Source organism: Gymnodraco acuticeps, unplaced genomic scaffold (genome assembly GCF_902827175.1).
Source record: "Gymnodraco acuticeps unplaced genomic scaffold, fGymAcu1.1, whole genome shotgun sequence".
Taxonomy (NCBI): domain Eukaryota; kingdom Metazoa; phylum Chordata; class Actinopteri; order Perciformes; family Bathydraconidae; genus Gymnodraco; species Gymnodraco acuticeps.
The window spans coordinates 100,001-118,159 of record NW_022989839.1 but is presented as its reverse complement, the minus strand read 5'-3'; the positions used below and the strand labels follow the sequence as shown (position 1 = coordinate 118,159).

The 18,159-nt window shown below is 42.5% G+C and overlaps 1 protein-coding gene across 1 annotated transcript in view; it reads left to right on the top strand.

Annotated features, from left to right (window-relative positions):
- shkbp1 (SH3KBP1 binding protein 1) overlaps positions 1-18,159 on the top strand; it is a gene marked incomplete at its 5' end in the record, with an annotated part of 24,740 nt that continues 6,581 nt past the window's right edge. The window contains 11 exon segments of the mRNA XM_034235907.1: positions 1-54; positions 1,062-1,107; positions 1,551-1,683; positions 2,792-2,872; positions 3,747-3,917; positions 5,326-5,416; positions 11,566-11,756; positions 12,172-12,287; positions 14,519-14,606; positions 15,348-15,464; positions 16,223-16,393. Of these exon segments, the coding sequence (XP_034091798.1) occupies positions 1-54; positions 1,062-1,107; positions 1,551-1,683; positions 2,792-2,872; positions 3,747-3,917; positions 5,326-5,416; positions 11,566-11,756; positions 12,172-12,287; positions 14,519-14,606; positions 15,348-15,464; positions 16,223-16,393 (1,259 nt within the window).

The window sequence follows — 18,159 nt, the reverse complement described above, 5'->3', positions numbered from 1 at the left end:
GTTCAGCTCCTCCCGGCAGACGCTCACCTGGGTCCCCGACTCCTTCTTCTCCAGGTGAGAGAAATTGGGAATCGTTGGGGCGGTTTTGGCGCAGTTAGAGCGTTGATCATCAGATCAAGGGGCGTTGGTGAACCCCAGTTCGAAACCCGCCTCGGCCGCCACTGCGTCAGGGTCGTTGTGTCCTTGGGCAAGACACTCTACCCGCATTTGCTCCTGTGGGTAATGTCCGCAGTAATGACTCTTACATGTCTAGTATGTAATTGTAAAGCGCTTTGAGCACCTGTAAAAGTGCTCTAATAAAAAAATGTAATTTATTATTATTATTAGAAACACCTAACTGCTCGATTATGGCAAAAATCATAATCTCGATTATTTGGGTCGATAATTGATATCACGATTATTAAAAACGATTATCAATTGACTTTGAAAACAACCATTTATTGAACAGTTGATTACCCTGAACTCTAAGTATAATTCAACTGAAAAACCAATACAAAATACATAATAATAATTCATAAATAAAACATTTATTAAAATAAATAAATAATCGTTTTATTTCGATTATGTTTTCATAATCGTAATTGCGATTTAAAATACGATTAATTGATTAGCCCTACACCTAACTAACGAATGCAGACGACCATTTAAAATGTTGTTTAATAAAATACGTGGTTCTGCACTTGAACGGTTCTTCACCCTGAGTTTCTTTGCTTTAACAATCTATACATCGAGCACTTTAACAAGTATTTAGTCAGAGGAATACTGTGTGAATATCAAAGCAGAAGTCCATTGTGTTATTTGGTCTACTCTGAAGTTGAAATGTACATCCTGCATTTGACCAATATAGTGTCAGGAGGAGTGTAGCGGTGCCTTGCTCAGGGACACCTTGGTAGCACTTGGTCTTTCCAGGACTTGAACCGGTCCCAAGTCCCTGTGGACTTCGTCACCAGCAACAATGCAACACTAAAATAGTGACATTCGTTCCCTAGGGTTTTGGTGTTCTGAAGCAAATGTTCCTCTGTTAAAAGTAGCTGCAGTTTAAAATGACTTTTGTTTTTCAGTCTTCTGAGCGGCCGCATCTCGACTCTGAAGGATGAAACTGGAGCTGTGAGTAATGCTGTACTTATTAGCTTATTAATGAATGTCTTATGAGATATGCTTTCTTGTTTTCGTTATTACCATTTAGTTTAGTATAATAATACATGGGATTTTTATGGCGCGTTTCCTAATGCTCAAAGGCGCTTAGTATACTTTAAGTTAACAGTTTTATGCTTTGATTTTGAAGGCAGTTTTGTGCACTGGGGGATACTGTATGTATATTTAGGAGACAGGCAGTGGAGGGATTAGCGCACCAGTGCAGGCTAATGGTTTGTTACCACGGTGAAAGAAGGAAAGCAGCAGGAAGTAATGTAAAAGCTGTGTCCTCTTTTTATTGGAATGAAATGCACAAAAAGGATATTCTTGCCTGGATCTTCCGATTCGTTTTTGAGTTAATTTTCAGTTTTATTTCCTGTAAAATGTGTGATATTTATCTCAACATCTCCCTGCAGATCTTCATCGACAGAGACCCCTCTCTGTTCGCCACCATCCTCAACTTCCTGCGCACCAAAGAGCTGTACCCGCGCTCCATCAACGTGCACATGCTCATGCACGAGGCCGAGTTTTACGGCATCACGCCGCTGGGTGAGAGTCGAGACGTTGGAAATACAACGTGAACTTTAAAACGACATCTGGGAAGATAAAACCCACAGAAAATAAGATTTTAAAAGTCTGTGAAACTGACCGTTGAGCGGCCCGACCAAGCAAGGAGGCAGAGGCAGAGAATTCAAATATAACCCGGTGTGGGCATTTATTCATCGCTGTGGTTCAGGATACACAGCCTCAATATTGCTGCCCAGGTGAACAGTCACCAGCCACAAGGATCTCACCCACACTACCAGCCTCCACAGACAGGAAACACAGAGCCGAAATACACACCCACTAATCAGCCATTAGACACAGGTGAGGGGGGAGGAGACAACACAGGGCACCAGGTGAACATAATCAGGAGTAACAGAAAGAACGGGAGGGGGAACACTTTTCAAAATAAAAGATATGTGCAATATACAAAGCCCGAAGCCGTCAGTCCAGTGACGAAGCCATCTTCGTCACAAAGTCATGTTAAATGTGTCCGAAAAATCACACAGCTCACAAACCATATAATAAGTGAGAATACAATAAAAAGGTAGCATCTAGGTGTAAATGGTGAATTCAATGCAAATACAGGATAAAAAATTGCGGATTTAACCAGAAAGTGGTCGTGTTTGTTGGTGGGCTGGTCTGAAGATAAGATCAAATAAAATGTACTTTATGAATCCCAATTTGGGAATTTCTGTTGTTTCAGCATCATAAAACAAACAAGGCATTGCACATAATGACACATTAAAGGAGTAGAAATCAATTGAAATAGAAATAAACCAGCATTAGAGAGTAAGAAAAATACACAGATGACGTGAAGATAAAAAAATCTCTAAACCGTCTGACAAATAAAAACACTATTGAAGAATTTGATGAATTTCAGGTCATTTTTGTAATTTTGTGGGACTGCCATATTTGATCCTAGAAGTGTCAGAAATGGATTCAACATCCTCATAACCCCCAAAACCACTCTACGTGCTGGGGACCCGTACTATACATTTGTAACTGTGGGTAATCAACATGTCCAGGTTCACACGGCTGGCAGCGAGACTCACTTTGTTGGATATCTTCCTCTGTGTTGTCTTCTCTGATGAAGTATCTCTTTGTGTTGAAGTGCGTAAGCTGCAGCTGTGTGACGAGCTGGACAGATCCTCCTGTGGAAACGTGCTGTTCAACGGCTACCTGCCTCCCCCAGGTACACCACCTCACATTTCATCTGTAGTTTGACGTGTAATGTTCCTGCTGCTGCACCTGGTCTGAAGAGGAACAGAAAACACACCTTTGGTGTCCGTATACATCGCCAAAGAAAAGCACTGTTGGGATACTTAAGATAACATTTAATAAAATAGAATACAAATGAAAATAAAAATAAAATAATTAACTAAACAATAATAATAAAAAAAGAAATAAAAAAACATGTATACACACATGGAGAACTTAAAGTAAAGAAGTGGACAGTGTTGTAACATTTAAAACAATAACTAAACATATGTATATTACAATATGAGTGTAATAATAACAATGCCGGAAATAATTAACTATCCTCTACTTTGTCCTCACTTCCTGTCTGTGTCCTCACTTCCTGTCTGTGCCCTCACTTCCTGTCTGTGTCCTCACTTCCTGTCTGTGTCCTCACTTCCTGTCTGTGCCCTCACTTCCTGTCTGTGTCCTCACTTCCTGTCTGTGTCCTCACTTCCTGTCTGTGTCCTCACTTCCTGTCTGTGCCCTCACTTCCTGTCTGTGTCCTCACTTCCTGTCTGTGTCCTCACTTCCTGTATGTGCCCCACTTCCTGTCTGTGTCCTCACTTCCTGTCTGTGCCCTCACTTCCTGTCTGTGCCCTCACTTCCTGTCTGTGCCCTCACTTCCTGTCTGTGTCCTCACTTCCTGTCTGTGCCCTCACTTCCTGTCTGTGTCCTCACTTCCTGTCTGTGTCCTCACTTCCTGTATGTGCCCTCACTTCCTGTCTGTGTCCTCACTTCCTGTCTGTGTCCTCACTTCCTGTCTGTGTCCTCACTTCCTGTCTGTGCCCTCACTTCCTGTCTGTGCCCTCACTTCCTGTCTGCCTCAGTGTACCCAGCGAAGCGGCGTAACCGTCACAGCGTGGCCGGCTCTCAGTTCATGGCGGGTCGAGCGGCGCCGGCAGAGCGAGCGCCGGTGAGACGAAGCAACACCATGCCTCCAAACCTGGGGAACTCTGGCATCCTGGGGAGGGTCAGCACCGAGGAGAGGACGCCCGGAGGTACCAGAACACACCACACCATAACATACCATAATATAATATACCATACACTACCATATCACACCATACCATCATATACCATACTGTACCATAATATACGCTACCATATGATACAGTCGACAGTCATATCCTGCCTCACAGTGAATACTTATTGACAGAAAATTGAGATTTTAATTGACTTAATAATTGACTAGATTAACATGTTTTAAATCCAGGTGTAATTTACAAACATGAACAGTTGAGTTAGTTTAATCTAAAGCTTTTAACACATATTCAAACCCAGTGTTGTGCTAGTTACTGAAAACCAGTAACTAGTTACCATTACTAGTTACTTCATTTCAAAAGTAACTCAGTTGCTTTACTGATTACTTACACCAAAAAGTAATGCGTTACTGTGAAAAGTAACGTTTTCGTTACTTAGAAAAAGGGCTCCCATTAATGCCCTTATAGCCTTCATTTCAGTACTGTTATTGCATTGGAGAATAATACAATCTGTTGATCAACTTGACATGCATTATATGCAATCTGGATTGCATCGATATTAGCTGGCTTTCCATTTTTGTATATTCTTTCTCCAGGTAGTTGGAAAAAGTGTTCCGTCCCATATGCCGTGTGCCGCCCGGACATGCTATCATGCTAACTAGCTCCCTGAAAGCGGGTGACTCCACTGTAGCAATAGCCTGCATGTGTTCTACAACATACCGTGCAATGGCTTTATCCACTTTTCCCTGGCTAGCAGTCCTTTGGTTAAAATCCAGCCGCTGTTGCTTAGGTGGAGGTGGAGTGGCGTCGGCTGAGTCTCTGTGGTCTTAGCTACTAGCTTCGTCCCAGCATGTTGTTTTTGCAGATGTTCTAAGAGATTTGAATGACTGGTTTGGGCAGTAGATAGGATCTTTGACCCGCCAGGACACAACTTACATTTAACAGAAACGTTATTTTCTTTGTGCTCGACAAAAGTGAAATAGTGAGAATATCTCCAGGTGGAGAAACTAGACTTGAGCTCCGCCGCCGCCATGATAGTCTTGTTAGTAAACAACACAAACACGCCCACAGCCCGTCTCCGCATGTGACACAGGAAGTATCTAAGTACATTTACTCAAGTACTTAAGTACAGTTCTCATCTCTGTTCGCCTGGCTGTTGACTATATAAAAAAACTAACGCAGTAACGGAGTAACGCACCATGTAGTAACGGTAACTGAGTTACTGAATTTAAAAAGTAATGCGTTAGAGCACGAGTTACTGTAAAAAATAACGCCGTTACGAAGTAACGGCGTTACTGTAACGCGTTAGTCCCAACACTGTTCAAACCTTAATAATCGTAATAAGGTAAAATACAGGGGAGGTGACCAAAGCAGAGTATATAATGTGTGTGTGTGTGTGTGTGTGTGTGTGTGTGCACACGTGCAGGGCAGCTCTCAGACACCGGCATGGTGCGGATCATCTGTGGTCACCACAACTGGATCGCTGTGGCCTACGCTCAGTTTGTCGTCTGCTACAGGTGAGTTCACACAGGGGATGCTTCACTTCGAGCTTCACCTGGTGTACGAATACAGCTTGTTGTAGCAACTTAAAGCTCACCTTCTTCCTGTCTCTTCTACATCAACATGTGTCCCCTCTTCTTCATCTCTCTTCTACATCAACATGTGTCCCCTCTTCTCCATGTCTCTTCTACATCAACATGTGTCCCCTCTTCTTCATGTCTCTTCTTCATCAACATGTGTCCCCTCTTCTTCATGTCTCTTCTACATCAACATGTGTCCCCTCTTCTTCATGTCTCTTCTACATCAACATGTGTCCCCTCTTCTCCATGTCTCTTCTACATCAACATGTGTCCCCTCTTCTCCATGTCTCTTCTACATCAACATGTGTCCCCTCTTCTCCATGTCTCTTCTACATCAACATGTGTCCCCTCTTCTTCATGTCTCTTCTACATCAACATGTGTCCCCTCTTCTTCATGTCTCTTCTACATCAACATGTGTCCCCTCTTCTCCATGTCTCTTCTACATCAACATGTGTCCCCTCTTCTTCATGTCTCTTCTACATCAACATGTGTCCCCTCTTCTCCATGTCTCTTCTACATCAACATGTGTCCCCTCTTCTTCATGTCTCTTCTACATCAACATGAGTCCCCTCTTCTTCATGTCTCTTCTACATCAACATGTGTCCCCTCTTCTCCATGTCTCTTCTACATCAACATGTGTCCCCTCTTCTTCATGTCTCTTCTTCATCAACATGTGTCCCCTCTTCTTCATGTCTCTTCTACATCAACATGTGTCCCCTCTTCTTCATGTCTCTTCTACATCAACATGTGTCCCCTCTTCTCCATGTCTCTTCTACATCAACATGTGTCCCCTCTTCTTCCATGTCTCTTCTACATCAACATGTGTCCCCTCTTCTCCATGTCTCTTCTACATCAACATGTGTCCCCTCTTCTTCATGTCTCTTCTACATCAACATGTGTCCCCTCTTCTTCATGTCTCTTCTACATCAACATGTGTCCCCCTCTTCTCCATGTCCTCTTCTACATCAACATGTGTCCCCTCTTCTTCATGTCTCTTCTACATCAACATGTGTCCCCTCTTCTACATGTCTCTTCTACATCAACATGTGGTCCCCTCTTCTTCATGTCTCTTCTACATCAACATGTGTCCCCTCTTCTTCATGTCTCTTCTTCATCAACATGTGTCCCCTCTTCTTCATGTCTCTTCTACATCAACATGTGTCCCCTCTTCTCCATGTCTCTTCTACATCAACATGTGTCCCCTCTTCTTCATGTCTCTTCTACATCAACATGTGTCCCCTCTTCTCCATGTCTCTTCTACATCAACATGTGTCCCCTCTTCTCCATGTCTCTTCTACATCAACATGTGTCCCCTCTTCTCCATGTCTCTTCTACATCAACATGTGTCCCCTCTTCTTCATGTCTCTTCTACATCAACATGTGTCCCCTCTTCTACATGTCTCTTCTACATCAACATGTGTCCCCTCTTCTCCATGTCTCTTCTACATCAACATGTGTCCCCTCTTCTCCATGTCTCTTCTACATCAACATGTGTCCCCTCTTCTTCATGTCTCTTCTACATCAACATGTGTCCCCTCTTCTCCATGTCTCTTCTACATCAACATGTGTCCCCTCTTCTCCATGTCTCTTCTACATCAACATGTGTCCCCTCTTCTCCATGTCTCTTCTACATCAACATGTGTCCCCTCTTCTTCATGTCTCTTCTACATCAACATGTGTCCCCCTCTTCTACATGTCTCTTCTACATCAACATGTGTCCCCTCTTCTTCCATGTCTCTTCTACATCAACATGTGTCCCCTCTTCTCCATGTCTCTTCTACATCAACATGTGTCCCCTCTTCTCCATGTCTCTTCTACATCAACATGTGTCCCCTCTTCTCCATGTCTCTTCTACATCAACATGTGTCCCCTCTTCTTCATGTCTCTTCTACATCAACATGTGTCCCCTCTTCTACATGTCTCTTCTACATCAACATGTGTCCCCTCTTCTCCATGTCTCTTCTACATCAACATGTGTCCCCTCTTCTCCATGTCTCTTCTACATCAACATGTGTCCCCTCTTCTTCATGTCTCTTCTACATCAACATGTGTCCCCCTCTTCTCCATGTCTCTTCTACATCAACATGTGTCCCCTCTTCTCCATGTCTCTTCTACATCAACATGTGTCCCCTCTTCTTCATGTCTCTTCTACATCAACATGTGTCCCCTCTTCTTCATGTCTCTTCTACATCAACATGTGTCCCCTCTTCTTCATCAACATGTGGCCCATCTTCCTCCATGTCTCTTCTACATCAACATGTGTCCCCTCTTCTTCATGTCTCTTCTACATCAACATGTGTCCCCTCTTCTTCATGTCTCTTCTACATCAACATGTGTCCCCTCTTCTTCATCAACAATGTGTCCCCTCTTCTACATGTCTCTTCTACATTCCACATGTGTCCCCTCTTCTCCATGTCTCTTCTACATCAACATGTGTCCCCTCTTCTCCATGTCCTCTTTCTCTACATCAACATGTGTTCCCTCTTCTTCATGTCTCTTCTATCACATGTGTCCCCTCTTCTCATGTCCTCTTCTACGATCAACATGTGTCCCCGCTTCTTCATAGTCTCTTCTACATCAACATGTGTCTCCCCATATTCCTCCATGTCTCTTCTACATCAACATGTGTCCCTCTTCTTCCATGTCTCTTCTACATCAACATGTGTCCCCCTCTTCTTCTCACATGTCTCTTCTCTTCTACATCAACTGTGTCCCCTCTCTTCTCCATGTCCTTCTTCTACATCACATGTGTCCCCTCTTCTCCATGTCTCTTCTACATCAACATGTGTCCCCTCTTCTTCCATTTCTCTTCTTCATCAACATGTTCCCCCTTCCCCTCTCTTCACTTCATGTCTACGTCTATCTACATCAACATGTGTCCCCTCTTCTTCATGTCTCTTCTACATCAACATGTGTTCCCCCTCTTCTTCATGTCTCTTCTACATCACATGTGTCCCCTCTTCTTCATGTCTCTTCTCATCAACATGTGTCTCCTCTTCTTCATGTCTCTTCTTCATCAACATGTGTCTCCCTTCCTCTTCTTCATGTCTCTTCTTCATCAACATGTGTCTCCTCTTCTCATGTCTCTTCTTCCTCACTGTGTCTGCCTCTCTTCGTGTCCTTCTACATCAACATGTGTCCCCTTCTTCTTCATGTCCTCTTCTACATCAACATGTGTCCCCCTCTTCTTCATGTCTCTTCTTTACATCAACATGTGTCCCCTCCTCTTCATTCAGTGTCTCTTCTACATCAACATGTGTCCCCTCTTCTTCATGTCTTTTCTACATCAACATGTGTCCCCTCTTCCTTCATGTCTCTTCTACATCAACATGTGTCCCCCTCTTCTTCATGTCTCTTCTACATCAACATGTGTCCCCTCTTCTTCATGTCTCTTCTACATCAACATGTTGTCCCCCTCTTCTCATGTCTCTTCTACATCAACATGTGTCCCCTCTTCTTCATGTCTCTTCTTACATCAACATGTGTCCCCTCTTCTTCATGTCTCTTCTACATCAACATGTGTCCCCTCTTCTTCATGTCTCTTCTACATCAACATGTGTCCCCCTCTTCATGTCTCTTCTACATCAACATGTGTCCTCTTCTTCATGTCCTCTTCTACATCAACAGGTGTCCCCTCTTCTTCAGTTTCTACATCACCAGTGTCCCCTCTTCTTCATGTCTCTTCACATCCATGGTCCCCTCTTCTTCATGTCTCTTCTACATCAACATGTGTCCCCTCTTCTTCATCTCTTCTTCATCAACATGTGTCCCCTCTTCTTCATGTCTCTTCTACATCAAACATGTGTCCCCTCTTCCATGTCTCTTTTCATCAACATGTGTCCCCTCTTCTTCATGTCTCTTCTTACATCAACATGTGTCCCCTCTTCTCATCTCTTCTACATCACATGTGTCCCCCTTCTTCATGTCTCTTCTTCATCAACATGTGTCCCCTCTTCTTCATGTCTCTTCTTACATCAACATGTGTCCCCTCTTCTTCATGTCTCTTCTTCAATCACATGTGTCCCCTCTTCTCATGTCTCTTCTACATCAACATGTGTCCCCTCTTCTTCATGTCTCTTCTACATCAACATGTGTCCCCTCTTCTTCATGTCTCTTCTTCATCAACATGTGTCCCCTCTTCTTCATGTCTCTTCTTCATCAACATGTGTCCCCCTCTTCTTCATGTCTCTTCTACATCAACATGTGTCCCCCTCTTCTTCATGTCTCTTCTACATCAACATGTGTCCCCATCTTCTCCATGTCTCTTCTACATCAACATGTGTCCCCCTCTTCTTCACTGTCTCTTCCTACATCAACATGTGTCCCCTCTTCTTCATGTCTCTTCCACATCAACATGTGTCCCCTCTTCTTCATGTCTCTTCTACATCAACATGTGTCCCCTCTTCTTCCATGTCTCTTCTACATCAAACATGTGTCCCCTCTTCTTCATGTCTCTTCTACATCAACATGTGTCCCCTCTTCTTCATGTCTCTTCTACATCAACATGTGTCCCCTCTTCTTCATGTCTCTTCTACATCAACATGTGTCCCCCTGTGGAAAGAGACTCTGAAAGTTTCAGGAACAAAGATTCTCTCTCTTTTTGATCCATTTCTATAAAAACCTGTCTGAAAATGAGCTGATCAGATTTTAGTCACTTGATGATGTCATAACGATGTGTTGTCTTGTGTAACCATTAGCCAATCAGCAACCAAGGTACCCCCCCCCCCCTTATCACCTGAATCTCCTCCTAGAGCACCATTGAGTTCTTTGTAACCAAATGTCTCTCAGAGGGGCGTGGGGAGGGGCTCCTTATTTTCATCTAAAGTAACAGACAGAGAATCAGCACTTTGGAAACAGAGGGGATTATGGGTAATGTTGCAATGATCTGTTTGGTGTTTCGGCCAATCAGAGACAGGCTCTAGATATATCTGTGACCTGTGAGATATTGATGAGAAACAGTTGAACAGGAGACCTTTAAAATCAGCTGCTGTCGAGAGACAATGATGAGTTATGCAAAGAAACACATTATCGATATGAAGTATTTTATGATCTTTGTTTAATGCAAGCGTGACGACTCCTCCTGAGTGTGACAGACTCTCATATAGGGAAACATCAAAGAACATTTACAGGACAACATTTCACAATAAGCACAACTCACACCCTACAAAGAACAGTTGGGTGTCGCAGCTACCCCCCCCCCCCCCCCATAGAGTAAACTTCTTCCTTTGTCCCTGTCCTTCCTGTAGTGATACCACTTTGTTACATTTCATTAGGATTACACTGTTTTAAAGGTCTCCTGTTATGCAAAATGCACTTCTCCATGTCTCTTCTACATCACCATGTGTCCCCGGTGTGTCCCCGGTGTGTCCCCGGTGTGTCCCCGGTGTGTCCCCGGTGCGTCAGGAGACTCACAAAGTGTCAGACAACAAAACCCTCTCTCCTTTCCTCCGTACCCAAATCTCTAAAGACGGGGGAACAACGGAGCTGATCCACATTTACGTCCGATATGACGTACTATCGGAAATGTGGGCGGGCTTTACACCCACGGCCCAATCAGAAACGTTGCTGTCAGAAACAATGAGACGTGTTCTGGAAGTAATCTGGTCTGTGTTTACATTAGCATGCTAGCACTCAGAGCTAACCTGTGCTGGAGAGAGTGTGTGGGAAGAAGCAGGAAATCAAAAGGAAGTCACCTTGTGGTAAACCTGAGAGAGAGAGAAAGAGTTTGAGCTCCATCCTGTTTCAGAGAGAATCCTTCATGTGGTTTGGAACATGATATGGAGTTTAATCACGGCAGCATTTAGCTGTATCAAGTAGAATTCTGAGCAGGCACACACTCCCCCTCCTCTTATCGTTTTCTTTCTTCAAGCTAAGGACCCAGAGTCAGCGTTTCTCTAACAGGCTGAAACAGGGGGATATGAGGGGTTTCTAAAATGCATGATCTGTTTGGTATTTTGAGCAAAACATTTCATAGACATGATTTTTTAATCCATAATATCTGCCTAATAATAGCATGATAGGAGACCTTTAAGCTTTAGTACCATAATGGCCATAACATTGCTGCCCCCCCCCCCCCCCCCCTCAGGGTGAAGGAGTCTACGGGCTGGCAGCAGGTGTTCACCTCCCCCCGGCTGGACTGGGTGATCGACAGGGTGGCTCTGAACGCTAAGGTGATGGCCGGCTCGCTGGGAGACAACGACAAGATGGTGGCCGTGGCGTCGGGGACGGAGATCATCCTGTGGGCCATCTGCCCCGACGGGAACGGAAACGAGATCGGTGAGGCGTCAACAAGTACTCTAGATATGAAGAGAGGAAATACTGATTTAAAACACTCCAATACTAGTCAAACTCTTTCATCAGAAAAAGAAACACTGACATTATCCCGGGGAGAAATTAAGAAGTTAAGAAGTTCTTCTGTAATGTTGAACATTTAGTTTTACATTATTTGACTTGTTTTTAAGGCCCTAAATGTTTTAGTTCTCTCCTGATTATTTTTATTTTGGCCCAAAAGTATGTTTTAATAATTTGAAGAAAAGCCCAAAACGTGCTTATCATTTATTTTTTATATTAATCATATTTATTCTATAGGTTTCATCTTCAAGTAGTTTTCCCCAGCATGAAGGGAGGCTGATTGAAACCACCAATCAGATGAGGTGAAGTCCTCTGAGTGTCTGACCTGTTTCTCCTGCAGGCGTCTTCAGTCTCAACGTGCCGGTGGAGGCTCTCTTCTTCGTTGGTAACCAGCTGATCGCCACCAGCCACGCGGGGAAGGTGGGGGTCTGGAACGCCGTCACCAAACACTGGCAGGTGGGTGGAGACGCTCTTATCCACACCAGTTGTAGCTACACCAGTCCAATAAATAAGGCCACGAACATACTGATGTCTTTTGAAGTTGTATTCTCTCGCTCTCTTTCTCCGAAGACTAAACTATAAGAAATGAACAATTGAAAGTTTACATTAAGTTGTTTCAGTCTCTTACGGTACGTCCACACGGTTCCGTCGCGTTGAAGCTTGCCGGCGGGCGTGTCTGGCGCGCGACCAACAACCAATCACATTAAACTCCCGCCCCTGACACACAAGCACGCGGTTTGATTGGCTAGTGCTTGTACTGGCATATGATTTGATTGGCTGGCGCTTCCGTCGACGCTTGAAAAGTTGAACATTTCTCAACTTTCAGCACGAGCAACGGGAAGCAACGGAACCTCAAAGCGTGACGTCGCCCCATTCAAAGTGATTGGGAAGCGTCTCCGTTGAAGCACGCGACGCAACCGTGTGGACGATACGTTATGCCCATTGATAAACTGCTAACACATTAGCAAAATGAAAACGTGGGTCACAAAATAATCATTTACACAAACCGTACAAAAAAAAGTGTAAAGCACACTCTTAAATATTAACACACACGTACAACAAATGAGAAACATTTATCGTGTGCGCCTCATGGATGTTTAATAAGAACTGGATGCAGCGTGGGAGGCGGGGTCTCGTTCTTTCCTATGAGAGCTGCTCATTGGCTCATAAGGACCAAATGGCCCAACTTTTGAGAAAGTGAAACGTCACAGATTACCCGTCATGCTGTCAGAGCAGAAGAACCTGTATGCGCCCCTTAAGCCCCGCCCCCCGAGCGCCCACTCTCTGCTCACTAGACTGAATGGAGAGAGAAAATAAATCTAGATTTGGCTTTTAGTGCATTTTACAACTTTAAGGACCGAATGATTCTAATAAGGGCTATACAATAGTTCATACTGGGTCATTTATTTAGTTAAAAAAAAAATATCTGCTGATTTACAGACGTCTCTTTGTCATTTTTTTGACAATGGGGAAAAGTCTTTCTGGGCCGGGTGACGTCACGGACTTGTAGTACCGCCGTTTGGACACTACGGATTTTTGCCTCAGAGTCCGGCACACTTCCTGGGGTCTTGATTTCAACGGCATGTTGCCTCTTACCCACAATGCCATGGCAATGCCCTCTGACCTGTGTGGTCATGTGACTCACAGACCACATCCCAAATATGAAACATTCTACTTTTCGCTATCCAGATAATACTCTACATTTTACAATTGTCTAATTACACTAACATTTACAAAATGAATCATAAATTGATAAGAAAGGCACACAAATTAACATCCAAGCTTTTCTCAGACTGTTACACCAGTGATGTTTTTTACTAGATAGAAGACCGTCACCTGCACAACATAATACATAATACTGTTAATTAACTATTATTAATACATAATACACATAATACTGCATAATACTGCATACGTCCCACTACTGTTTTCCATGCAGTGACACATTTGAACTGTTATTAAAAAGCTCTTGGTGAAAGACGGCATCTCTCGTGATGTTCACATTCAACCACTGGATCCAGAAAGCCCTTAAACAATTCATTTCATTCTGTGGATTCAATCTGGATTCAATCTGTTAACAGGTGGATGGTAGATTGTGGAGGATCTCTTCTACACAAAAGGCTTTTATAAAGATATTACAGATCTTTACAATGCCCACAAATAATCTTTAATTAGGTTCTTCCTTTAATTATTGATGCATGCTAGAATAATGATGCAGGTGGCTGGAGACTAATGTATTTCAACTGGATATGAATGTTTTCTGGGTCATCTCTAGACCCAGGAAACATATCAAATCCCTCTTCATGTGCACTCGTGTTACAGAGTTATATCCTGCTTTCTCCAGCTGAGCTTACTTCTTGAATGCCGTCTAAATGAGACCTGGTTTCTCCTTGAGAGCGTTGTGCATAAGTGTTGGTCAAAAAAGATACGCTTTTTGGAAAGTGAGCAGGTTTTTTGTAGGTGTCGTTACTGTCGTGTGATGTTGTGTGTTTGTGCAGAATCAGGACGTAACGGAATAGCACAGAGAGAGACTAATAAAACACATTAATCATCGCTAGAAAACATATCAAATCCCTCTTCATGTGCACTCAGTTATATCCGTCTAAATCAGACCTGGTTTCTCCTTGAGATCGTTGTCCATCAGGTTTTTTTTGTGGGTGTCTTTAATGTTGTGTGTGTTTGTTCAGAATCAGGACGTGGTTCCCATCAGCAGCTACGACACCGCCGGCTCCTTCCTGATCCTCGGCTGCAACAACGGCTCCATCTACTACATCGGTGAGAGACTAGGATCTGAGTGTGGGAACCAATGACGGAAGTTTGTAACCTGGGAAAATATCAGATATTAACACTCGCATCACTAAGAATCAGTACTCTGCACATTTAGAGCAAGAATCACATTTCATCAATAATATATTCATATTTATACTTTATATATTTAATCTTTTACATTTTTTTTCAACTTTATTTAATATGTTGATTTATTTATTTAATTTATTTAATTTATTTTATTTATTTTATTTATTTTATTTATTTTATTTATTTTATTTATTTTATTTATTTTATTTATTTATTTATTTATTTATTTATTTATTTTATTTATTTATTTATTTTATTTATTTTATTTATATTATATTATTTGATATTATTTTATTATTTATTATTTTATTATTTTATTATTTATTTATTTATTTATTTATTTTATTTATTTTATTTATTTTATTTATTTTATTTTTATTTATTTATTTATTTTATTTATATTTTATTTTATTTTTTATTTTTTATTTATTTTTTATTTATTTTTTATTTATTTCTTATTTATTTCATTTATTTCATTTATTTCATTTATTTCACTTTTAAAGGTTTTTAGATGTGGCGGAGCAGGAGGTACTTTTTTAGACATGTGTCTGCTGTCTGTGTTGTTTCATAATGTCATAATGGATCCCTTGTCTTTTACCTGCAAACCAAATCTACCCACGTGTACAAATAAATAACCTGTGTGTTTGTTTGTGAGCGTAGACGTGCAGAAGTTCCCTCTGAGGATGAAGGACAACGATCTGCTGGTGACCGAGTTGTACAGAGACCCGACTGAAGACGCCATCACCGCCCTCAGTGTCTACCTAACGCCCAAAACCAGTACGCTGCTCTCTATACTGCTTTCCTTACACTCTTTCTAGTACGCACATACAGGGCATCGTGCAAAACTACTACAGACATAATAAACAAGATCAAACAGTAAATACAGCAGACAGAAAAAACTAAATAAGTGAGGAAAAAACAACAAAAAAACATGCATAGTCATAAATAATAACAATTAAGGGGAGAAAAGAATAAACAAATGGATCAAGATATTAAGGTGCAGTAGTTTAGGGGATCATATTAAGTGTATACTACATTATTTTAGTAGCAGAGGTGTTACATGCCTCCGTCTCTTTAAAAATGATGGTTTCTGAAGCTGTGGGATGTCCTCCATGTCGTATAACTGGGGGTTCGGGTTTTAAACATCTGTACGTGATGCACTTGATGGCTGCCGCTAAAAGCATTTGTAGTATATATGCTTTCCCTCTGCCAGCAACCCCTTGTGTTTGAAGTGCGGTATCAAAAAAAAGTGCAATGTAAAGACATGTAGTTTTGATATTATACTTCAAATTAAAATATCAAAATGGCAAATGGTGTTCAGGAATGAGTTAAAAGGACTGCATTTAACGAGCAAAACACATCATATTTTATCCATGCATAGCTAATTATAATATAGGTAAGATAGCTTATTTTTTAACACTGATCAAAAAGGCTCTTTAAAGTGATTTAGGTTTAGGTTCCAGCCACAAATCAGGTACAGAGAAACCTGACCTCATGACGTCAGTGATTTACCTGAGACGTGGTGGTGTGTTCAGGTGACAGCGGGAACTGGATCGAGATCGCGTACGGGACCAGCTCCGGGTCGGTCCGGGTCATCGTTCAGCACCCGGAGACCGTGGGCTCGGGACCGCAACTCTTCCAGACCTTCTCCGTCCACCGGAGTCCCGTCACCAAGATCATGCTGTCGGAGAAACACCTGATCTCAGGTAAGAGCTACAGAAACACCTGGTCTCAGGTACGAGTTAGAGGAACACCTGGTCTCAGGTACGAGTTAGAGGAACACCTGGTCTCAGGTACGAGTTAGAGCAGGGGTGGCCAACCAGTCAGAGGTTAAGAGCCACATTTTTTCTATGTTACTGCAAAGAGCCACATCAAACACACAGTCACTGATACCGCTTGTTTCAGTTTTTTGTTTTCTGGAGACAAGATTTCAACCACGTCACTGATGCATTTTTGTGGCATTGGGATATTTTTTTTTAAAATCCTCTGGAGCAGAGAGAGGAGCTGTGGATTATTGTTATTGATTAAGGCATCAGTGTTTCTTAGGGTCAAAAACACTAAACTCACAACTTAAAATGAAAGCGTTTAGTTTATTTAATAAAAGAGCACATGTTCAATGTGAAAAGTGACAGTAGTTATAGATTATTTGCAATTTGGTGCTATATATATATTTAAAAAAAAAAGTATATATATATTTTTTTTAAACATCTTGAATTTCAGGGGGTCGCGGGGCTCCGTTGGCGGGGCGCAGCGCCCCTCCAAGACAATGGCAGGGGAAACACTGGATAATGTTTAATCAACGATAGGTTTCCCCCCCCCTCAAAGGTGATTGGTTCACTGCATCGCAGGTATTATTGTGATTGGCTCTTGGGCCACATCAAAATTATACGCGCTGTCATCCTCTCACACTGATACCACACATACATAACACGGGACGAAAGTAACGGAGCGATTTTATCCGAGCCCAAACAACTTTGACCGGCCAAATTACGTCAGAATTATCAGCATTCAATACTTAACAGACCTACTAAATATCAGGTTTAACTCTGAGGAGTAGTGTTGTCACGATACCAACATTTTGGTTTCGATACCAAGTCAAGAATTGCGATTCCGATTCTTTTTCGATATTTTCTTAAAAAAAGGGAAACGGTCTTAAATGTAATTATTGTGCTTTATTTCACACCAGAACCATAACACAAACGTTTAAACAATGAGAACAATAAATAAAATAAATGACAAGAATTCGTATTAAATACAATTAATAAATGTCTTACAGACAGGCCTCGTGGTGTCCGTAGGCTTGCCCTCACTGTCAGAGATATAGCTAAAATACTTCCAAATTTCGCTCCTGGCATCTTTTTTGTCAACAAGCCGAGGCGCAGCGGCAGTTGCACTCCCACTTGCAGCCATGCTTCTCGTTTTCTCACATGCTCTGGCAGCTAGCGCGTGCACGAGAGAGGGGAGGCACTTAGAGCGTGCTTGAGAGGGGAGGGACTTAGAGCGTGCTTGAGAGGGGAGGGACTGCAAGCACGGCTGCAGTGCAGGGAGTGGAAGCAGAGCGCTGAACACACACGGCTCTTATTAAAACGGCGCTTTCTCACCGGAGTACTTTTCCCCGTCATTCTTAAAGTACCGATACTAATGAAACGGAGGAATCGTAACGTTTTTAACGGCAGGGTATCGCGGTACCTTTCAAGTATCGGTACACCGTGCAACACTAGTAAGGAGTCAGTGTCTCTCCCCCAAACTCACACATATACAATTCGATATGAACTGAAGAGCCGCATGAAACTAGGCAAAGAGCCGCATGCGGCTCGAGAGCCGCGGGTTGGCCACCCCTGAGTTAGAGGAACACCTGGTCTCAGGTACGAGTTAGAGGAACACCTGGTCTCAGGTACGAGTTAGAGGAACACCTGGTCTCAGGTACGAGTTAGAGGAACACCTGGTCTCAGGTACGAGTTAGAGGAACACC